At 35.8% G+C, this 25,537-nt stretch overlaps 1 protein-coding gene across 1 annotated transcript in view; it reads left to right on the plus strand.

The window, feature by feature from the left end:
• GPC5 (glypican 5) overlaps window positions 1–25,537 on the plus strand; it is a gene marked incomplete at both ends in the record, with an annotated part of 697,712 nt that overhangs the window by 323,259 nt on the left and 348,916 nt on the right. Inside the window, one exon of the mRNA XM_080690276.1 lies at window positions 859–984. Coding sequence (XP_080546402.1) covers window positions 859–984 — 126 coding nt within the window. The remainder of the gene's footprint in view (window positions 1–858; window positions 985–25,537) is intronic.

Here is a 25,537-nt window from a genome sequence, read left to right on the forward strand (position 1 = left end):
ACTTTGTATATTTTTCTCTGCTCCATCCTCTTCCCCGCGTACGCTATGAGATTGGTACGTAGCATGATTGGAACTGTTGTCTTCATCGAGTCTCCTCCCCTTCATCACTGCGCTGGAGTCTCTTCACCTTTGTCTCAATCTCTCAAAGCCTCAGATGTACAAATCAGTGTGTTCACCTTCTAAATTAAAGAGACCAAACCTTCACTTTTATTGAATTTTCTATCCTGTAATCGACGGGGGGAGCAGAAGGTACTTTGGGAGAAGAAGTTTTAGTTAATATATTAAATATTGTTCCTTCCAATAACTTTTATTTTTATGTTTCTAGAATATTTTACATGTCTTAGCCTTGGAATCATAGTGAAATTATAATATATTATGTTCAGTGATACCAAAGAAAAGACATGGATTGGAAATAGCCCAAGTCTACTAAACATTTAAGCAATCGGCAATTTATTCGCATGTTGTAAGCTTCTGACACTTTCTACATAGAAAATTAAATAATTCGTTTTCATTGAAATTCAGATAACAACAGCTAGTGAGGACTTTAGGGAGGCTAAATAAAATGGTGTGTATGTTGGGGGAGAAAGAGCACAGTAAAACTGCACTCACAAATTTTTGTACCTAGAATTATATAGCATTCATACCCAGTGAAAATTTTATTCTGAGAATATATTTTAATATTAACATTCCTGTTAAAAGATAATATATTTGTCCTAATTATTAGAAAATTATTTAAAATACGTGAAAATAAGAAAATATAAAAATGTTGCACTCTAGACATCATGAATAACAATATATATCATTTATGTTGTCCTTTATTCTGGATTTTGTGTTTGATTGGCTTCTTTGTTCTTGCAGAGAATTTATCAACAGCCTTCGGCTCTACCGATCCTTCTACAGTGGCCTGGCTGATCAGCTTTGCGTGAATGAGCTGGCTTCTCTGGATGGACTGCCCTGCTGGGACGGAGAAGATCTAGTTGAAAGGTAAGAGTGTGTGTTGTGCTCTGTGGAAACATAATCTCTGTTCTTCATTCTTGCTTTCTTTTCCTAAATCTTGAGTGAATCACTTCAGTTTTAATTTTGCCATACAATTTAGACATTAACTTCTTTAGCTTATTAAAAAAACTTTGATCCTCTTTGACATTTAGAAATATAACATTATGTAGTGTTTTCAAAACTTTCATATATCTATGCATTACACAATCCTAATTTTAATTAGGTGCCATTTACTTCTGTCCACTCAATGTAGCAAATATTTTACTTTTTAAAAATTTAACATCATGAGTTTTAGAAAGTAAGGAAATTTAGTGAAATGTAAGTACCCATGCAAAAATTCATTGATATAGGAATGTGATTCTAGTGATCTGTTGAAGAGAGAGAGAGAGAGAGAGAGAGAGAGAGAGAGAGAGAGAGAGAGAGAGAGAGATATTGATTTTGTGTGTTTGGGTGTGTATGTGTGTAATAGTGAGTGGGGGGTACTCTTATGTATATCTCTTTGAACTTTGTTTATTTACATTTTGTTTATCATTCTGAAATGTAGGAGTCAAATTTTGCTTTTGCCTTTTTCTCTTTTTGTTTGCAATATATGTTATATTACATATTATATATTATAAATCTATTTTTTTTGGTGGTACTGGGGTTCCTGGAAACCCTTCTACTTCTGGGCTACACTCCCAGACCTATTTAATATATTTTTTTATTTGGAAACAAGGTCTCTTAAGCCAGAGAGGTTGGCTTTGAACCTGCACGATCCTCCTGTCTCTGCCTCCCAAGCGTGGGGATTACAAGCGTGTGCCACCATGCCCGGCTATAAATCTGTTCACACACACACACACACACACACACACACACACACACACACACACATTTTTTTTTTCTGGGGGAGGTACTGGGGATTGAACCCAGGGATATTCTACCTTGGAACTATACCTCCAGCCCTATTTTTTTTTTCTTTATTTTGGTCTCACTAAAGTTCAGGAGTTGGGGAGGGCCTCACTAAGTAGCTGAAGCTGGCTGCAAATCTGCCATCCTCCTGTCTCAGCCTCCCAAGTACTGATATTACAAGTGTAGATCACTACACCTGCTTTGTTTGGAGTAATTTTGAGACTTTTTTTCTTTGCTGTCTATAACTACGTGTATTCTCAAATAATCTCCTAAATTTGAGAAATTCATAAATTCTCCCTCTGTAATAGTAAAAATGGTTGGGAATTAGTCCTTTGATATACAATACTGGTGATTATTATATTGAGGATAATGAGGCCTTGTGTTTAGGTAAATATAAAATATTATATATATGTATATATATTATTTGCATACTTTACTTATGAATTTGAATCCATTAATAGTATACTTTGGGTTTAATTCTGTTAAAATATATTTTAAAAGTTTATGAAAAAGGGTGTTATGCTTTCTTACTTGAAAACATACCTACCTACTCCATACTTAAGATGACAGATTGTTGAGTTCTCATAAAAGTGATGAGTTCATTTGAAATATTAGCTGGTGCTAGGCGTGGTGGTGCACGCTTGTAATCCCCGCACTTGAGAGGCAGAGACAGGAGGATCGCACAGGTTCAAAACCAGCCTCGCTGGCTTAAGAGACCCTGTTGCCAATTAAAAATATAAAATGGGTCTAGGAGTATAGCCCTGAGGTACAAGGGTTTCCAGGAACCCCAGTACCACACACAAAAAAATGTTAGCTGGCAGATTAAATTTACTATGACAAATATATACAAAAATAACTTTATACAAGTTTATATAGTAAAAGACATTCACATGTTCCTGGATGATTATATATTTATATTTAAAAGTCACATTTTATTGTGTAAATATTAAATGGTTATTTTAGAGTTTATATATGAATTTGTCATAGATACTATTAAAGTTCACAGAAAAAGATTATTAAAGACAAGAACTATAATTATATTTTAATGAATTAAATTTGGGCAACATGGGTATTATACTTTTTTTCATTCTGCTCCTTGGACACTGAAATGTAAGAATTTTCTCAGTATTTCTTTGCTTTTTCTAAAAGCATTCATAGTATGTGTGGTATTTTCAGTTCTTAAAGTAGTCGTATCAGTATGACTCTTATTTCTAAGTTCTGATAATTAATTTTGACCTGAACTTATCATTTTTCTTTCCACATTCATACTGAAATTGAACTTTTTATGTATATTAATAGTTTTTATAAGAATTAATGAGAGTCCCATGATGATTAATTAAAATTTTCATATCTAATATAAATATTTCTAAAACATTACTTTATACTATCCAAATCTGTAGCTATAATAATCTTAATTTCACTGTGTCCCAGTCCTCTCTTGATTAGTTGGTCTAAGATTTGTATAATGTGGAATACTATGGGAGAAGACCATGATTTTAAGAAAACTCTTTGGAAAGATGGTATTTTCAACTGCAAAAACATATTTTTTTTCTACATAATATAAAATGTTAAGACTTCATTCATGGTTGATGAATAAAGAAAGTCCATTTTTAGCAAGAGCTTTTCATGGAAAGTGTCCACCTTTCTGGTAAGCAAAGTTACTGATTCTTGATGTTATCACTTGGTTCCAGCTCAGGCTTTCCCTTTTTTTCCCCAAATGGACTTCCATCCATTAGTGGGTTCCAAGTGCATAGAGATTCCAGTCTCCTGGAAACAAACTTCTCTTTGACTTTACTTGTCCTCAAATAATTCCTTCTAAGATTGTGACCTAAATGAACATTTCCCCCTTCTTTGAGGATTTTATTTATTTATTTATTTTTGCTTTCATCCTTACCCCATGATACCAACTTCTTTCTGCTCCCTTTGTTTTATCGGGCAAACATCAAGCCACACTCTATAGCTCCTGCCACCATCTTTTACTCGGTGCAAACTCAATTCTAAAATTAAGATATTCATAAAATTTGGTTGTTTGATTAATCTGTATTTGCCACAGAATATTATAGAGGAGTAAAAAATTATGCATATTTATAAATGCTACTATGGAATGATTTCAAATAATTTTAAAGTAATTTTTAAGTAAAAAGAGGTAGAAATAAGATAATATATCATATATGAATAAACAAAATAGACATTAATATTTTACACAGAATACTTCTAGATGGTTACAAGAAAATTGCTGGTGTATGTGACTTCAGTATGAAGTCTGGAGGGCTTTAAAAATTTTTATTGTAAATATTTATTGTAATTAAATCAGATATAATAGTAATGCTAAAATTATGGGCCATTGTTTTATTTTTTCATAGTTGTCTTGTATAAAAGCAAAATTAACTTTGTAAAAAGTGATATTTGTAGTGCTATTTATTTATACCTTTAATATCTACTAAATCAGATTTTCATAAATTGTGACAATGTTGTGTCAGAGCATTAATAGATACTTTTCAATATTGAACTACTGACTTTAAGAACATTTTTATTTAAAGACAAGTCCAGATGACTATTATGATATAAATTTTTAACCACTTTCTCTTTGAGAAAAAATGAATTATAGCTGCAAGTAATAGTTCAAAGCTGAAAGTGGTCTTCATATAAGATAGACATTTCAGAGACCTACAGTTATTTAAGATTAATAATGCCATTCCATTTTGAGAAAATGGATACCAAGTAAATATATATAGACTATTTTCTTTTTTTATGGCAGGTTATAATACTCAAGTTCACCCTGGAAAAAATCATGCCAAACACATCAATAGGCTAAATTGGTTGCCAAGATTGAGTTTATCATCCATTATAACAGTGGAATGATTATTTTGGCCAGATTTCTCCTTTTACTGGCATATTTTTGTTTTTTAGGGGATAGTTGATAAGATTATTTATGTGCACAGCTGTGCTGCCAGAAACAGTAGGAAAGCCACAGCGACTGTTTCCATATCATCAGAGTCCTGTAAAATTGGGTGAAATCACCTGTGTGCTCATCCAAACATGTGGGATTCCTTTGTGTTTCTTGATGAAAATGTCTCAAGTGTCTGTAGTGTATAAGACAAGTTTAATTTCTGAAGCTAAATCTATTTTAATTCAAATGATTTTAAAGGCTGGATCATACCATGCACTCTAAGGCGAGACTTAGGTTACTAGTTCAAACAGTTTCTGATTTGAGATGAAAATGGGTCACTAAAATCTATTTAGTCTCCATTTCTTAAGGTCCCTCTTATCTACTCCCCCTGTCTCTTTATCATGAAACAAAATTGTTCTCTGAAAGCCATGTCAGCCCCTACCCTTCTAAGCTCTCTGTGATTGCAAATTGATTGTACAATGATTTGTATTCCTCTTTTTGGGCAGTGAAGTTCAGGTGACAGCTCCTTAATTACCAGGGCTTCCTTTTCCATTTTGATTAATAGACAGATAATCTTGTAACTATCCGTCAATCTCCAGGAATTTATGACCTCCACAACAACTCTTAAACTAGTCAGTAGCTGTTAAGTACCCTAGTGAAAATAATAAGCCACATTATTTCTACCTCCTCTTGATTTAGCTAATGTTCCTGCAAGCTTCTTTCATAATTCAGTCTTTCCTTAAATCTTATAAGGTAAACCTTTTTCTAAAATGATTATAACTGAATTTTTAAAACCAGATAAAAACAGAAAGCCTTAGAACTCTTTGAAAAATTGTCCTTGCCTATTATCAGTTTCCATTTTAACCAGGCAATGGCATTTTTCTTGGCCACAATTTTAAAAAATTATTTCCCCTCCTTTTATCTATTATCTGGAAAGTCACTTCATTTTAAATCTTTCTTTCTTTCTCCCAGATCTTATAGGATTCAATTATATTTTCCCCTTTTAAACATATGGCCTGGTTTTCAAATGTTAGGAACTTTACTTTTAAATCCATCAGATCTCTTCTAAAATCATCAGGTCTCAAGATTATTCTGAATTTTATTAATGTTACAATGAGTTGCTTTTCCTGTGTTTTCTCTTCAGAGACTGTATGTGCCTGAAAGAACATCTGCTTCCTAATACCTTTTCTTTCACATTCTACCTATCCAATCAGGTATCTAACATATTGCAGATCTATCCTTTCCTATACCCATCCTTGTATTTACACCTATGCCCCAACCTGTTTGGTCCAGAAGGAGATGTTGCTCAAAAATTATAATTAGAGCTGGGTAAGGCGGTGCAGGTCTGTAATCCCAGTATGGTAGGCTGAGACAGGAGGATCACTGGTTCACAGCCAGCCTCAGCAACTAAGCAAAGCCCGTGTAACTTAGGAAGACTCTGTTTCAAAATAAAAAAGTAAAAAAAAAAAAAAATAGGCTTAGGGTATAGCTAAGAGGTAAGTGCCCCTAGGTTCAATCTTGAATTCGACCAAAAAGATAAAAAAAGGACTTCCGGGAAGATGGCGACCGAGAAAAGCGGGGCTTAAGAGCCCCGCTAACAACAAATCTCCATTACCACAAAATCAGCGCCTTTCAAAGCTAGAAAACAACATCACCAGAGAAACAAAAAAAATCACCAGGCTCCAGAGAGAAAGCGGACTGAGAACAGAGCCACAAAGGAGATCCTCACGCCCTAGGACATGGCCTCACGCCCGAGGATGTGGCAGCAGCGCCATACTGCCGGCGGCACCGGCAAATTCACGGGATGGCCACAGCAAGCCGAGGGGAGCCGCTGCGGAACAGCCAGGTGGGATTTCTCGGCGCAGAGGGCATCTAAAGCTCCCAGTGGCTGAGCTCAGCACACACTGCAGGGATTCAGAGTGGAAATCAAAACCAAGAAAAAAAAACGCCAGCCCCACAGCCGAGAGCGTAGCAGCGGCGCCATATTGCCACCGGCGGCAGCAGCACCAAATTCACCGAATTCAGTACAGCTACATCTGCGTACTCAAGAACAGTGAGTCAAATTGCGGGCCACAGAGGAGAAATCCCAGTACTGTACACACTGGGACTTGACCCAGTGGGGGAGTGGCGGTGGCAGAGATATCACACCATAGGAGAACGTGCAACCTGGCACCCCCCACAGTCTAAAGCAGCCTCTATCGACTCCCTGGGTTTGAGACTGTGTGATACAACCCAGTAAAGGAGTAGTGGGGTCTGAGATACTACTGACTTGAGATCCAGAACACCTTAAGTGAAGTCATAGTGACCCAAGGGAAGAACCCAGAGAAGGCACAAACTTCCGAAATCATGGGAAAGAGGAATAATACTAGAGCAATGAATGCCCACAACCCCACAACATCAGAACCCAATAAAACAGAAAATCAGAGATTTCTAGAAGATCAAATCAGGAAAATAACTGTAGAAATAATAGAGGTGCTTCGAAAAGAACTCAGAGAGAGTCAAAAAGAGATAAAGGATGCAATTAATGAAGTAAAGGCCTCAATTCAAAGCACAAACAACCGATTAGACCACATGGAGAACATAATCTCGCTCTTAGAAGATGATCATTCCAAAAATGAACGCATAGTTTCTAATCTAGAAAAAAATATCCGACAGCAGGAATCTGATATTGAAGAAATATGGGCCCATTTTAAGAGAGCTAACCTAAGAATAATTGGAATAGAGGAGGGAAAAGAAAGTGAAACCAAAGGGATCAATGATATCTTCAAGGAAGTAATAGCAGAAAATTTTCCAAACATAGAGCAAGAGGTCGATACACAGGTCCAGGAAACTTATAGGAACTCCCTTTAGACAGGATCGGAGAAGAGGATCCCCACGCCACATAATTGTCAAAATGACCAATGTGGAAGTCAAGCAGAGAATCTTAAAGGCAACAAAAACAAAGGGCCAAGTGACATTCAGAGGCAAACCAATTAGAATCACTCCAGACTTCCCAAACCAAGTTATGAGAGCCAGAAGGGCTTGGAGTAACATATTCCCAATTTTGAAAGAAAACAACTTCCAGCCAAAAATTTCCTACCCAGCAAAACTTTCTATCAAATTAGACGGAGAAATAAGAAGCTTCCATGACAAACAGAAACTGAAGGAATTTATGTCTTCAAAACCAGCACTAGAGAAAATACTCAAAGAGATTAACTATAAAGAAGAAATAGGTAACACACATCAGAACTAGAGAAACAAGATTTTCCATCCAACAGACAACTAAGATTGGTTATCTGTGGAGATTCATTATTTATGTTAGTCTTTTACCTATTTCTAAAGGGTATTGTTTGCCTTTATTGTTGTTAATTTTTAGGATTTCTAGTTGGAATATTAATATACCTTCAGATATAGCATTTGGAAATATTTTATCCCATTCTATTAGCAACTGTTAAATCTGTTTACATTATCTTTGGATATACAATATGTTTTTTATTTTTTAGGGAGTTTGTATACTCTTCTGTTGCCTGTGCCATTGAAATCATAACCAAGAAATCACTGCCAATTTCAATGTTGTGAGGTTTTATGAACCAGATTTTCTCCTAAAAGTTTATAGTCTTAAGATTTATATTTAGGTCTTTTATCTATTTTGAGTTAATATTTGTATATGGGATTAGGTAAGGGTCCAATGTTATTCTTTTCCATGTAATTATTATTTTTCCACAATATTTAGTTAAAAGATTATTATTTCCACCACCAAATGTTCGTGGAAACCTTGTCAAAAATAACTTGACAATATAGGGAAGAATTTAGCTCTTGGATTTTATTTAACTCCAATGGTTTATATATCTGCCTTTAGAATAGTACTACACTGTTTCAATTATTGTAGCTTTATATGGTTTGAAATCAGAAAATATACATCTTCTAGCTTTGTTCTTTTTCAAGATCGTTGTGTGTACCTAGAGTCCATATTCCATATTAGGATAGATTTTTTTTCTGAAAAATAAATATATAAATATACGATAGTTTCACCTAAAAATAGAAAAAATAGATTCTCTGGTAAGAAAGAAAGCAAAAAGAAATATTGAAATGTTATCTTTAAGTCATCAAAAGCTTGGTATCAGACAAATGAAACTGTTATGTGAGATTATCATTTTTAATTTTGGATAAATTGCTATAATACTAGATGTCAATCACTAAGCCAAGCATGGGAGGGAGGGATAGGGAGAGAATGGGGTGGGGATCGGGTGGAGGCTGACTGGGCAATGTGTGCATGTATGTCTACAAAAGTATTTATCTCACTATGATGTATGAATACAGTGCACCAATTAAAAAAAAGATAAAAAAAATTATCATTGGAGACTTCCTCCACTTCCTACCCATTTACTATAAAGTTTTAAATTCACACTATTATAATAATTTTCAACAAAATTATTCTCTTCAAGTAACTGTATGTACAGCTTTGCTAAACTCTCTAATGTGAATCCTAGTGGGATGAATCCCCTTGGCTGTGTTTTACTTTAAACCCTAGATGCACCATGGCACCCATAATGCCTTTTACATTTCTATGACATACATCTTCATTGTCTTCCTTTTTAACTACTTCAATTTCTTTTAGAATAGAGGTCATGTATTCTGGCAGGCTAAAAATGATTAATATCATTGAACCTCTGTGAGTAATTTTCTGGAGATAACAGGACTATGAGGAAATGGAATTTCTGTAAGTGTTACTGTGAACTAAGAGATTTGGGACTCCAGAAGATTGTCTGATGATAACACTTTGGTGGGTAATATTCGGATCCAGAGTGACGTTGAGTGTCTTAGAGAACAGAAGAAAGGAGATGAATCATAAAACTTTCTACCTGTGGTAACTTTAAATTTTTTCTAATGACTTTAAGATCACATATATCTCATATAATGCACTTCCATAGATATTTCTGTGTAACTAAAGTCTACGAATGCTACTAATTTCAAATGTTTGGATTAAACACACTGTCAGTTGGGTTTGTTCCTAACACAAAACCTGAGGCTCTGAGGTTAGAGATAGATAAAAGTGTAAAGGTCAAAATTTACAACCTTCAGTAAAGGAAGAACTGAAATGCTTCTGCCCTTGTGTGACAGAAATGGAAAGTCTAGCTTGAGCTGCATTATAGGGGTTATATACTCTGCTCAAACTGTAGATGCTATGTAGAATTTTAGGCTAATTGGACAAGTTCAGATGTGGCCTGCATGAGGTTTGGAATGAACATAATGAAATTTGAAGGGCTCTTGGCTGTTACTCTTTCTCTACCAAAGTCAACCTCTCTCTGCCTTATTCTAGAACGTGTCAACAGATAATTTTTATTTAAATGGTGGTCCCTGAAATAGTTATTTGACTTTATAGTAAATGGAAATCTTAGTAGAGAATGCACATTTTTAAATCCTGACATTCGTAAATACTGGTGAAACTACTCATCTTTCTCTAATAGACACATTTTTGTCTTTCTAAATATGCTCAAAAAAAGTCAAAATAGAAACTGAGGCCTGATATCCACTTGAATTGTCTTTAGAATGAAATCATGGCCAGCTTCAGAACATTTCTGGTCACTACTAGTAAATAAAGGATTTTAGGGTATTGGATTAGTCTTATGAACAGTTACATTTTATAATGAACTCTGTAGGCAAATTTAACAACCAAAGGCCTGAAATTCATGTAAAGTCTTTGGTTTCCCCCTCCCCAGTTAGGTTCTGCTTGATTTCAGAGATCCATAGTGGGGGTATGTAAAACATACGTAGAGGTATGTAGAACTTCATTCCTTGTGCAAACTCTGAGTGGTCTGCATCCTCTAAGTGAAGTTTCTAATACCCCCATGATTTACTTTGGGAGATTTGGAGCTGGAATATTTGGAAGAAGACAGAGAATGGGAGAGGAATGAGAGAGAAGAGGTGAAGAGATTTTATTTTTGACATATAATTCCTTGATCTGTCATTTATGCTTATTGGTTTGGCAGACATTACAATTTGCTGCTATTGGGCTTTGTATGCGAAAGACAGTGCCTCTCCTCTACACTTTTCCACATAAGGTCCCTTTTTACTGAAATATTTTTCAGGTATTTTCTCTCTTTAAATGGTCAACTCTAGACTACAGAAACCCTGCCTCTCTCTCCTATTTTTGGTGGAAGTACAGCCTATGAACATGGCTGCCTTCTTTTGCTTTACCATGAGGCACACATTCTGAGGCAAGCATAGGCTGTTTTCCATATTTTTTGTTTTTTTGTTTTCTTTTCCTAAGCATGAGTCAACTACCAGCCCTTTGAATTTTTCTAGCTTTTGGGATCCATCGAATCTCTTTCACTTAGGATGAATGAATGAGAAAATGCCATAGCAATCCAACCAACTCTCTTCAAAAAAATTATTTCCTTTGGCCTTTTCCACATCCATCATTTCATACAGTTTTGGTAGATGTCAAGCTGGGGGACTCAAAACCATGCTTTTGTCTTTTGATTTATGTGCCTAGCACCTTACTTTGAAGAGTAAAGAGGTAGATGCCATCTATTGTCTTATTCTCAACAGAGAGTGTACTGTTTTATCATCCTTTTTTGTGTTCTTGGAAGTGATAGAAGACAAAGCACTACATTCCATTTTTAAGATACTACCAGAGATTTTGAATGAAATCAAAAGCTGTATATGATACTGTCCCATTTTTTGAGGGTTTTTCTCTCTCTCTGAAAATGGATGGAAAACATGTTTATAATGTGTACATAGTAAAGCTGACTTCGACATAAAAGAGGAATGAAGTCCACAGGCTTTCAGATAAGAGTGATATCTCATTTGATTTAAGATAATAAAGTTTTTAATAAAGGAGTAATATGTGACACAGGTCTCCATTCATTCGTTTAAAATAACTTCTTTGAAATATTTATGGATAAGATGAGACAATGTCTGAGAATGCTTTTAAATAATTCAGTGAATGGGTGCAAAGGGTCATCCTCTATATGAAGCAAGGTTTTATGAGTGGGTAATCATTGAAGCTCTATGACAGTATGGAAGTGTTTGCTATACTATTCGTTATGTATTTGTTATGTGTTTGAAAATTTGATAATAAAACATAATAAATATAAAATAGAGTAAGACATAATACAGTTAGCGTTGTTAGTTGTCTACTCTTGTCACATATACTGTTCTAGATATTAGGGTTACAGTGATGGAAAAGATGGATGAAAACTTCTCTCCCATATAGATTAGGATAGAGAGGAGACAAGCCCTACACAAATACAGGTGTGAACAGCTTACAAATTCTTTAAGCTTGGATGGAGTTTACTTGTTTTCAAGAAAAAGAAATTGGAAGTGAAGATATTATTGAATCAAATGCCCCACGTTTAGTAGCTCATAAAGTGCCTTATTTATCTTTCTCACCACTCTCATTTCCACACGATAGCATGTCCTGACAATTTACTTTTGAGCCTTTTCTCATTCATAATAGTATATCCATTTATTCAAAAAGCTGACAAAGGTCAGTGGTTAGAAACATAGGCTTAGAAGCCAGGCTACCAAGGTTCTCAAGAAAGATTATCCATTTGCTAGTGATATACTTTGGACATGTTTGTCAGCCTTTGCCTGTATCAGTTTTCTTATGTTTAAACTGTGACTGAAACAATTTGTAATAGCCAAAATATGGAACCAACCCAGATCACCATCAACAGATGAATGGATAGCAAAACTGTGGGAAATACACACAATGGAATTCTATTCAGCCATAAAGAAGAACAAAATTATATCATTTGCAAGAAGATGGAAAGCCCTGGAGAACATTATATTAAGTGAGATCAGCCAAGCACAGAAGGAGAAGGTACATATGTTTCCTCTAATATGCCCAAACTAGGAAATACAGAGGATACCAGTGGGACTCCAGATAATGGAGGGGAAATACCAGCAAAGTTTGAATGGAAAGATAGGAGAGGAGGAAGGCTGATCTTGATTAATGAGGGTCTACATCTGAACATGTGTAAAATTATGAATAAGACATGGTTAACCTGGACAACCATTGGTGGGAGGGGAGAAGGGAAAATGGGGGCGGGGGAGAGGGCACCAAATATAGTTTAAATGTATACTATTTATGTTCAATAAAAAAATGTTAAAAGAAAACAAATAAATAAATAAACTGTGACTGAAAGCACTATCTACCTAATATTTGAAAATTAAATGATTATTTACACAATATAATACTACCATCACTTAGTAAACACTCAATAGCTATTAAATCCTATTTCAATTAAATAAGATGTGCTCATTTATCCTCTTGAGCTTCTCTTTTCATTGGATGGTTTCTATCTTGGATCAGAAGACTCATCCCGCTTGGTAAAACAATGACATGTATGAAGATTAACTTATAAGTTAATAAAAATCATTATTAGGGATTTAGGGTTGGAAGTAGAGGATGCTCTTTTAGTAATACATTAAAAGTTTATTTCATTGGCGTTGGAAGTAGAGAAAATATATCTGAATGGGCAGTTCATCAAACAAATACGCTGACTATAGGAAAGTATGTTCTCTCTATACCCATGCAACAAATCAACCTTTTTCATGGGAAAATGAGCAGTTATAATATAGAGACACAACATTACAGAGATAAAAAGAAAACATTTCTTTCTTAGGCAGTGTGGCTTGGGACCAGTCAAAAGGCTTAGAGTTAATCATAATGAACTATCAGCTTACTGGAAATTAACCTCTGCAGCCGAGCTAAATTTCAGCACATCATAAAACAGATCACTTTGGGTGACATGAAAATTCTAAGGCTGCTCCACTTTCAGTCCATTTTCCTTCATCTGATGCATTCCCATAGGGAATATGTATTATAAACAGTGTCCCTAGAACAACCGGGTTGAATACTAGCCAGCACCACATGTCTCCTTCATTTCTGACCATGCTGACACAGTACAAGCAGACTAGTTTATCTTGTTACATGCTTCCATCAGAGCTCTGGAAGAGAGGAAAATAAAAAGATATAAGACAGCATGATGAAAGTTTACTGAAGTGGAAACCTAAAGAACCTTTTCCCGTCTGTTTAGCACAGAAGTTGTTATCTCTGGGGGTACTGATTTCATCACAGCTCCATAGACTTGTGACTTCCAGATTGTGTTATTGCAAAATATCAGCAATCTTGAAGTTCTCCAGGAGGCCGATCTCACATTAGCCAGAGCAGTTTTCTGCTTGGCATTTGTTATCGTACTGATGTTCCACCTGAAAAACTCTCCCCTTTTCAGTAAAATGCGTATCAATATTTTTTTCCTTAGGCTAGTCATCAGTGAGTGATTCATTATGTTGGATTAAAATGCTAGCACAGAGATGGGATGATAACAGTCACTTATTCATCCTTTTTTCTTCAAAAAGATTCCAGTGTCGTCTCATTTAATTTATAAGAATAGCTCATCGGTTATCAGCACATTTTATTACTTAATCTTCCAAATATTTGTTTTCTGGTACACCTCAAAAGAACTAAATAAACCAAGTTAGGTATTGTTAAACAGAGTTTTATAAAATATGACTTTAAATTACTTGCAGATTCATAAATGTAGCACTTGTTGTTTTCTCTTAGATAATTAATATAAATTATTTTTTATTTTTCTAAAGATTTTATTTCCCCATAACTACGCTGAAATGAGGAGCTATTTTTATTTGTTTTCCTGTGGAGACAGATAAATACAAATTAATTATTTGTATTTGCATAATCCACTTTCAGTGTTCCATATTTAATCAGTTTTATGTATGATGGAGCCACAGAGAGAGCGTGTTATCAATCTTTAAGATATTATAAAAGATACTCAAGACTTAGAGTCATGAAGAAAGTGGACCTCACATTTTAAAAGAAACTTCAAAGTGAATTCACCCTAAAAAGAACAAATCTTTAAACAATGATTTGGAGACGGAGAAACACAAATTAAAAAAATGTGTGTTTTCTGTCCAGTGCAGGAGAGTGTTTTTTTTAAACATATTATGGCTATATTATTATTGTTGTTGGAAATTTTTTTTCTATTTGAAGAGATGTTATGTTAGTCTTGTGTTCCCCTATTAGCATTAGCCAGCTGATACCTAAATTGGTGTAAAGTTGCCTATTTTAGGTCCCTATTTTATGTAGTTTTCATAACAAGAAATCACATCTGCCTAATAACCTAAAGATTTATTGCTAGCACATCAGACATTAATATAAGATATGTGATGCTGTAAATGTATTCATGTGAATAGCATATAAATTTAATATGAAATTGTAATTTATGTATAGACAGAATACTGGTCATATTTTGGATTATTCTAGGCAGAACCTAGATATTTTTTGAGTTTTTCAATCAGCAGTTCAGAAAGAGTTCAGGGTAAATGTGTTTAGCTTCTTGAATCAAATATTAATAAATATATGTATTTACATATATATCTCTCCATATGTAGCTCCATATATATATATATCCATATATATCCATGTATATATATTGTTATCTCACACACACACACACACAGACACATATGGAGAGAGATTTATATTTATTGACAGAGACGATATTCATATATATTGACAGATACTTAGTTTGAGTAACTTAAGAAATTGTAATTGTAGTGGCTGGATACCCTTCAGGGATGGTTGGTAGTCTGGAAATTCCAGGAGAAATTCTGGAGAAAAAATTTATTTGTTTTGGAGAGACCTCAATCTTTTAAGGCCTTCAGTTGACTGGATGAGGCCCACCCGTATTATGAAGAGTAATAAGTTTTATTTCATCTCTACTAATTTGAATGTTAATCAGATCTAAAAATAAACCTTCACAATAGCACATAGATTGGAATTTTACCAAACAACTGAGTAGAATAGCCTAGCTGTGTGGCCAAACACAGTTAAGCATCAGGAGGGATGCTTTCTGTGAGGTGGCAGGTGGCACTCTCTTGTGGGGCTGCTGTTCTTCAGTCAGAGTGGAGGAGGAGGCCACGCTACATTAAGTTTTCAGGGAAAACTCACATTTAAACTGAACATGTGGGACGTCTGAATTTTTCCAAGTTGAGAGAACACCATGCTTCATGTGTCTGAGGAACAGAAGGAGAGGTAGAAAGTAAGATGCAGAAGGGTGACACGGTTGGAGAGTGTGGAACGAGACTGCAGATGGGGCCTGCATCGGATTACAAGAGCCAGAGAAGTGTGGATTTCATCCTAGGTGCTTTGAGAAGCCATCAGAGGATTCAGGAGGTAACAGCAAAAAGCCAAACACGTTGACTTTGTTCTCACGGTCAATACAGAAAACTCTGTGAACACACTCAGGGTTTTCTCCCACTACAAGAGATTCTCCAGTACATTTCAGATTCTAAAAGTATATTCTACACTTCAGTTTAGTCTGACACTGACCAGAATGAGCACAGGCCCCATAGGTTAAGGGCTCAGCCCCACAAAGCTACCCACCCCCATCAGAAGCCAATCAGGCATAATTGGTCTTCAGGTTACCCAGAACTACTGTATAAATTGCCAGAAATTGGATGTTCTCACAGTCACATTCGTAAGTTCAGTCATTTGCTAGAATAGCTTATGGAACTCAAGAAAATACTTCACTTACTCTTTCCTATTTATTTTAAGAGATACACCTCGGAAACAACCAAATGACAGAAATGTATAGAGCAATTGTGGTGGAAGGTGTGTGGAGCTTCCACACCTGTACTGGACACCACCCTCCCAGCAGCTCCTCCTATAAAACAACCTGGAAGCTCTTAGAACCCTATGCTTTGGAATTTTTTATGGAGATTTCTTCAAATATATACCATGAGTTGACTGTTGATTATTCACTCACTATCAGTCAGTTTACTCTGTTTCTATCCCCTCTCTCTTCTCCAGAGCATTTTGGGTGAGACAGAGGTTCCAAGTTTCTGATCATGACTTCTCTTGTGATCAGAGAATCACAGAGAATCACCTCATAGAACATAAGATGCTTCTATCACTCAAGAAATTACAAAGGTCTTAAGAGATGTGCATGAGGAACTGGGGATCAAAGACCAAATATTAGAACAAAATAATTTTCTAGCATTTCTTTCTTAGTTGTGTTGCTTTAACAGAATACCAGAGACTGGTTAAATCATACAGAAAAAAAAAAAAACACACTTATTACCTCATGGCTCTAGAGGCTAGAAAATCCACCATTAGGATGCTGGCATCTAGCAAGGACTTTCTTGCTGCATCATAACATAATGGAAGTGATCACAGGAAGAGAGGCAGAGAGAAAAGGGGGCTTAACTCTCCCTTTTATAATGGCATTAAGGGCCCATTATGGCAGAGACCTCACGCCCTAATCACCTCTTAAAGGTACCACTTCTTAATGAAATTACAGTGGCAATTAACATGTATTTGTAGGGACAAGCATTCAAAGCATAACAACTCCTGTTTACAAGGGCCTTAAACAAAACCAAACCCCAAACCTCTGTGTCAAGAGTTACTTAGAGAAGACTAAAACCTTAAGTCAAGAAGAAAGACTGCAGATTGTCAACTCACATGAACAAACTTTTGTCACACAGCACATCAGGTATTTAGGTTCCATTTAGTATTTCAAAGAGAATAGTTTACAAGCCATTGTCTGTTCTGCTGGCCAAAGATTCCTTGTCTCAGTCACTGTATGTTTTCCAAGTTCATTCCATTCACTTAAACATCATTTGCTAACCTAGGTCTCCATCAACAGATGAATAGATTGCAAAATTATGGGAAATGCACACAATGGAATTCTACTCAGCAAAAAAAAAAGAGAATAAAATCATGGGATTCACGAGAAGATGGAAGACCTGGAGAACATTATGTTAAGTGAAATCAGCCAAGAACAGAAAGAAAAGGGACATATGTTTTCTCTAATATGCCCAAGCTAGGGAGTATTAGAGATACCAGAGAGACTCCAGATAATGGAGAGGAAACCTCAGCAAAGCAAGAAAAGAAGGGTAGGGGAGGAAGAAGGCTGAGGTTTATTAATGCAGGACCCACATTCGAATATGTGTATAAGTGTGAATATCATTATATTCCAGGGAACATTTGGAGGGCATAGGAGAAATTTTCTTTTGCTTCTACACAAACTAAATTAAGTAATTTACAACACAAACCCAATACATGCAAATTAAATAAAAATCTAATAAGCCAATAAACCTATTTGAATCACGTATTCCACATGTGGGAATTCATTTTCAAGTATAATAACATATGGGAAAAAATAGGCATTAGCTGGGCATGGTGGTGCATTCCTGTAATCCCAGTATTTGGGAGCCTGAGACAGGAGGATTGCAGGATGAAGACCAGCCTTGGCAACTTAGAAAGACCTTGTTTCAAATTAAAAAAAAAAAAAAAAAAAAAAAAAACCCATAAAATCCAGACATGGTGGCGCACTCTTGTAATCCCAGTATTTGGGAGGTTGACATAGGTGGATCGTGGTTCACAAACAGCCTCAGCTACTTAGTGAGGCCCTTTGCAACTCAGTGAGACCCTGTTTCAAAATAAAGAATAAAATATGGGTCTGGGGCTATAGCTCACAGGAGAATGCCCCTGGGTTCCATCCTCAGTACAGCAAAAAAAAAAAAAAATAAAAAAAAAATAATAATAATAATAAAATAAAGCTAGGGGTGCATTTCAGAGGTAGAATGCCCCTGGGTTCCATCCTCAGTACCACAAAATAATAATAATAATAATAATAATAATAATAATAATAATAATAATATAAAGCTAGGGGTGCATTTCAGAGGTAGAATCCTGGGTTCAATCCCCGGTACCAATAAAATATAAAAAAGTATATATTACGTATATTTTATGTTATTGTAAGGAAGAAACTACTAAAATGTCTATTAAAATAGGGAAATATTTATGGATTTTTTTTTTTTTTTTTTTTGGTGGTACTGGGGTTCCTGGAAACCCTTCTACCTCCAGGCTACACTCCCAGACCTATTTTTTTTATATTTTTTAAATTTGGAAACAGGGTCTCTTAAGCCAGTGAGGCTGGCTTCAAACTTGCGTGATCCTCCTGTCTCTGCCTCCCAAGCGCGGGGATTACAAGTGTGTGCCACCATGCCTGGCAATGGAATATTTTTAAAATGGAATACACTTTTAATTATTTTTGTGAGCGTGGTACTGGGTGTTGAATTCAGGGGCTCTCTACCTCTCAGCTGTAACCCATCCCTATTTTATTTATTTATTTATTTATTTATTTATTTATTTATTTATTTATTTATTATTTGAAAGAGGATTTCACTAAGTTGCTGAGGGACTCACTAAATTGCTGAAGCTCGGCTTGAACCTGCAATCCTCTCATCTCAGCCTGTCAAGTACTGGGAGTCTAAGCATGTGCTACCATACTTGCTTACATTTGATTTTTAAAAAGAAAAGTTTTGCCTTATAGTAAGTGATGTGGAACTAGGAAGAGAGCTGGAAGATACATGTTGGGAAAATGATGAATTAATCAGTTTTTCTTCATATTTTAATAATTTTTTTCCTTTTTGCAGTATTGGGGATGGAACCCAGGGACATTCTACTTTTAATCTACACCCCAGCCTTATTTTTGTTTTATTCTTTATTATTATTATTATTATTATTATTATTATTGCTATTATTATTATTATTATTATTATTATTATTATTATTATGTGTGTGGTACTGGAGATGAAACCCAGGAGCATCCTACCTCCCAACTATACCCCTAGCCCTACTTTTTATTCTTTATTTTGAAAGAGGGTCTCACTGAGTTGCAAAAGGCCTCACTAAGTATTTGAAGCTGTCTGCAAACTGATTCTGCCTGGTCTAAACCTCCCAAATGCTGGAATTACAAGCATGCACCACTACACTGGCATAGTTTTATAATTTTTTATTCAATTGCATTTAGTCCTTTTAATCCTTTTCCAAAAGACACGATTAAAAATTAGGTAAAATAGCTTGTTTTGGAATAAATAAAAATAATAAATATAATTATTCTTGTTATAGGAAAGTTATTTATTTGTATAAAAATCAGAAATGTGTCTTTTTTAGAAACAATATATTGAAATGGCCAGGCTCTTAAATAAAATCTAAGTAAACTGTCAAAATTAAAGCAATCTGTTAAACAGTTTTCAATGTCTGGTTTATAATTACTTGAGAAATTAATTATATAAAACAGAAAGAATGTGGGTAGTTGCTGCATTGAAGGTCAACCCAGTGGTCTGATGATTATGGAGTACATATCTGAATTTTTCTTTGTATGAAACAATAAACTGAGAAATGCAATTTTTTATATCAATGGTAAATATGCATTTTCTTTTTGAAATTTGTGTTGGTTTGCCTTATTTTCATTTGATCATTCTACTTTTCCCTTAACGGTGCTTTTTAAAATTTTTTAAAAAATTATCTAATTAATTAATCAAGAAGACAAAAATAGGTATTTTTGGTTTGAAGCAAGCTTCAGGAATTCAGTGAGGCTCTCAGCAACTCAATGAGAAACTGTTTCCATGTAAAAAATAAAATAGAGCTCAGGCATAGCCTGGAGGTAGAAGGCCCCTGGATTCCATCCCCAGTACCACACACACACACACACACACACACACACACACACACACACACACAAACACACACACAGCAAGAAGATAAGTGAGATGAGTTTTTATGTCAATTAAAATCTTAGTGAAGAAGAGAATGATGTTTAAGGGAGATATCAATAATTACATTGCATAAAGATCTTGAGAAATTCAAAGTGATACTTCCTAAAGATAATTGAAAACTTAAGTGCTTATGACCCAATATTTTTATTGCCTAAATCTTTAGTGGTTTGAAAGTTTGATTCCTATATTCTTAGGTCCCCAACTCAGGTTTTATTAATTCAGAAACCTGGGAGTTGGGTCCTGAATTCTATATCTTAAACCCTTCTAATGATTCTGATAGTCATTGCATAAGGACCACTGCCTTAGGAAACCACAATTACTTGTAGGAGTAATTATCTTTTATTTTCTAAGATGTTAGGCTTTTTAAATAAATAGAAAAGAGTACCATTTTAATCACAGGAAGTTCAGATTTTATGATGTGACAAGTCTTGCTAGAGAAATAAGGTAAGATTCTTGTTTGGTTGAAAATTTTAGAGCAGTTTTGGTTATTTATTAGGATTGCATTTTAATATAGAGTACCTTCTACAAAATGAAATTTGCATTTCAAATAGTCTAATCCTTTAATGCAGACAGAATTTTGAGTATTGTAATTTCCAAAAAAATTTGACCATATTCTCCTTAGAATCTTAGTACCACCAATGAAAATTAATTATTTAAGCACATTTGGGTCTATAACAGTCGGCTGAGGAGGTGAAGTGTTTTAAAATCATTCTTTCATGTACATATACAAAGTAAAGTAGAATTTTGCATAATAATGGCTGCTTAGGGATTTCTAAGTACTCATCATAATAGACTACAAGATAACTGAAAATAAATATAAGGTAAAGATTAATCCTACCTATTCTTAGTGTTGCAGCTCCAGAAAAAGAAATCTGGAAGAAAAATTCATGGTTTATTAATGACAGAATTTTGTTTAAAAGGCATGTTAGAATTAGAATAAAAACTCTCTATAAGGAAACTTGAATGTTTTTATGTAATTTTCAGTGCAGCTATTTTAGATAAAAATACTTGTTTTGAACATGGTGTTTTTAATATTATTTTGTTCCACAATTTAAAATTCTTTGGCCAAAAGTTTCTTGCCTGGTCCAGAACAGCAGATCAAGTTATTTGTAGAATGTAAAAGCTTTAGGACCGGACGGCTAATTAGGAATTTATTCATGCAGTCATGCAAGTCAACTTCTCCTTGGGACTCCATCCAAGTCAACACAGAAAGCCTCAAGATGCGTATACAGATAGACCCACAAGGACTTATACTGACAGAATTTATCGTGCTTTCTCACATTTGTCTTTTGGGGACTATTCACCCGCAAACTTCATTATTATTGCTATTATTTACTTATCTTTTTAAAAAATGTAATGCTGTTCCTGGGAAAACATACTTTTGTTTTGGGATTCCTAATTAGCAGTTTCCTGTTCATTTTACTTGCAAATAGACTGCTTTCCTCTCTAGAAGTTCTGTAACAGCCCAGATGACATAATACTCCACTGCAGAAGATTTCACCAACTAAACAAATGTTTAGTTTTCAATTCAAAAGAAACCAAAGAGCAAAGTAGGGGTGGAACAACATAGAGACAAACCCCACCTGTCCAGAGCATTCTCACAAAAAAGCAAGTGAACAAGAATCTTTCTCTTTTCTCCCTGTCAGTGAAGCAGATGGTTTTTAACTGCATGCAAACAGGTACAAATAACTTGGTATTTTAAAGAGTGTTAAGTTGCTTCAAAAGAAATTTCCCATTGAAGAATTTCTGTCAAGGGACTTTAGCTTTCTCTCAGTTGATCATTAGCCAGTCTTTATTGGTTGCTTACTGCGTGAAGCTCTGAGTTACGGCATTAATAACACATAGTACAGATCCCTGCTGCTCTGGGACTTGCAGGACCTGTGACAGCCTATGAGTGATGGGCTGGGGTAGCACAGCCTGGTGTTACAGGAATATTTTGGAGAGGGAGCTAGAAGTCAGAGTCAGTAAGGGATTGTGGCAGATGCTGTTGGTTCCTCCAGCCCCACATTTATATTGATCTGAAGCAAAACCATTGCCCTACTACTGGAAACCTTGGTTAGCAACATCTCACAGCCTGCCCTTTTCCCATGGAATTGCTACTTGGCTCAGAGTCTATGCACGCACTGTCATTTAGACTCCCTGCTCAGACCTCAGTCTTCAGGCAATGACTGAGGTTCACAAGAACAGCCTCCTTGGCTCCAGGGAGGAGCAGCTTCACGTGGCAATTTGTGCTGTATCGCTTCCTGGTAGGATCAGGACAATAGGCTGTTGCCTCTCACCTCGCCATCTCCCCTGCTTGGCACAGTTTTTAATCTCTTGCTTCTCTTATTCCCCTTTACCATAGATTGCTTCCTAATGTATCTTTCAGTCGTCACTTACTTCTAGGGAATATGATTTAATGGGGTGCTTTTCAGAGACCTGCAGAGTAAATAGGAGTTGGCTAGAAGAAAATGAGTAAGGGAAGAGAGCATTCCAAATGTAGAAAACACCAGCTTTAGGGGGAAATACCAGCACACAAGAGCTCCTGTTAAAGAATAGAGTGCTATGCATGGGGGGCAGGGCTTGAAGGATGGTAGGGGATGGAGCAAAGGAGTCATATCCTTGATGAAACAGAAGAGGTTAAATAAGATTGTAAGCCAAGCTACATCTATTTCTACCCAATGACAGAAAGTTGTGAAGCATCTAGATGATAGCCGCTGTTATAGTCTACTTAGCTATATGTGAAATTTGAAATCATTTATGTGTTTGATATGTTTAAAATTAATAAAATTAATTCTTTAGGTTATACAACCAGAGAGGACTGCTGACATGTTATTACTCCCACACCGCTCTGTGTGTTCACTGATGCTGGACCTCGGTACGAGAGCTGTCGTGAGCCCATGGCATCCAGTGTTGCTGGCCCTTTGACCTTCCCATTCTCTTCCCCCAGGGAGACTTCCAAAATGTGATGTGGAAACCATGCTCTAACACCAGAGAGCATACTTTCTAACAGGTGTATGGAAAAACATGTATTTCATGCAACATTGTTCACATTTCCTATTATATCAAAAGATCTAAACATGCTTATTTTGGCATATTCTATAACCCAGCAGTAACCTATGGAGGTGATTTTTCACCCACGGTGTGCTTCATTACTATGCATATTACTTAGCACGGGTGTATATTGCAGCTCTAGCAAAACAGATTTTAAAAATCTATACAAATTACAAAAAAATATGCATTTCAGTTGACAGCCAATATGAAAGTAGAGGTTATTTTTACACTCTCAGTACTGCTCTACCATTTGAGTTGTAACTATTGTGGCATTTCTATTTGTTTGGATTGTAGATTGCCATAATTTGTGATTTCCCACAAGTAAACTGATCTGAAAACACACAGAGGAAGAGAGGATTGACATGGAGTTTAACTTTCAATTGTGTTCTTCCTTTTTGAGGACCAGGGGGCTGGTATCTCCATTTTACCACCATTTCTACTGCAAATGAGCTCTCCTTTCCCACTTCTTCTGGAGTTTTTTGTAATAGATTTCTACTGTACCCACTTGGCACCTTTCTTGATAATTATTCTCTCATACTGGTGACTGCTGTTCAAAAAGTGCCTTCATCAGCATTCTTGCAGCTATAATCTAATGATTGACCATGTAATTTAGAGAGAAGATTTATTTTCTTACAGTTGTGGGTCCAGTTCATGTAAGGCTTGGGACCACAGATCTCAGGGCAAGATAGTGGGAAGCAGAGGGAGAGCACAAGGGCTGTGCTCTTTATAGCAAGGAGACCAAAAGCAAGAGAGCAAGCTGGGGGAGGAGGAACCATATATTATAATCTCTAAGGCTGCACCCCCAGGGATCACCTCCTCCAGCCATGTCCTACTGGCCTAGTGGGTGGGTACCACCAAGTAAATCCATTACAATGGATTGCCTACTTCTGGGATTGTAACCCTCAGGACTTGTATCAACCCTGACTATTAATAAATGAGCTCTTTAGGACTCATTTTATATCTAACTATAACGAAAAGTGAACAATGCAATTCAGATACCATCACAGTGGGAACTTCTTCTACACTTCCAGACCTATCTCCTTCTCTTCTCTCCCACACCTCAGAATATAGGCATATCCAATACCTTTTATATCTCAGAGGGTTAGAGCTAGCATTTCTATCTTACTAAGGTTTTTTCTTCTCAATCTTTCAAAATCAAGGTTAAATGTCACCTTTTTATATGATTTGATCCTCTGACCATTTCCTTCTCAGGTTCCATTCACTTGCTTTCGGGCCCCTCATGTCATCTACTTATGATGGGCATCAATCACTCGCTCAGACATCTCTCTCTTTCACTAGATGATTTCATGATTGAGATTTTCAGGTTTCATCTAAGTGCAGTTAAGACATGTCTGGCAAAGTGAAAGTGGGACCCTAGGTGGCTAGAACCCTGCTGACGGGAAGAATCATCCAGTAAAGAGAAGGAGTAGGCACAATGAGGTGCACATTAAGTTAATGTGGCTTTGCTTGTTTACATAGCCTTGTAAGGTCCAAGGAGACAGCCTACACATCAGTATTAGGATTATATCTAGTTATTTAGAGAGCATCACTACTTACTCAGAGCCTACCCATTGATAATTACTTTGTATAATCTCTCTACAGCAAACTTATTAAAAAGGCACTGTTAGCCAGGTTTGGTATACATGCTTGTAATCCCAGCATTTAGGAGGTTAAGACAGGAGGATCTCAGTTTGCAGACAGCCTTAGCTACTACTTAGTGAGGCCTTGTGCAACTTAGTGAAACCCTGTTTCAAAATAAAAAATAAAAAGTAGAGCTGAGGGTATAGTTCAGAGGTAGAATGCCCCTGGGTTCCATCCCTGGTACCACAAAAAATAATAATAATAATAATAATAAAAGGCATTGTCATGTACTCTATATTCAGAGAAAGAAATAATCAAGGACTGGAGATATTAAGACTCTAAGTCAAGATCCTCTTGGTAGCAAGTAGCAGAACTAAAGCTGAGAATCTAATGCCAGAGCTCATGTCGTTACCAAAGACGGACTTCAGTGCCAGTCCCTAATAAATTAAACATGTCAGTGATGAGCAACTAAATGAATGACTGAGAAAATAACTAATTTTTTTTCATTCAAAACCAACCCATATTTGTAAACTATGAGTATAAATATTTTTCAGATGTCTGGGATATGGCTCACAT

The sequence above is a fragment of the Muscardinus avellanarius genome, assembly GCF_963383645.1.
Source record: "Muscardinus avellanarius genome assembly, chromosome: 2".
NCBI lineage: Eukaryota > Metazoa > Chordata > Mammalia > Rodentia > Gliridae > Muscardinus > Muscardinus avellanarius.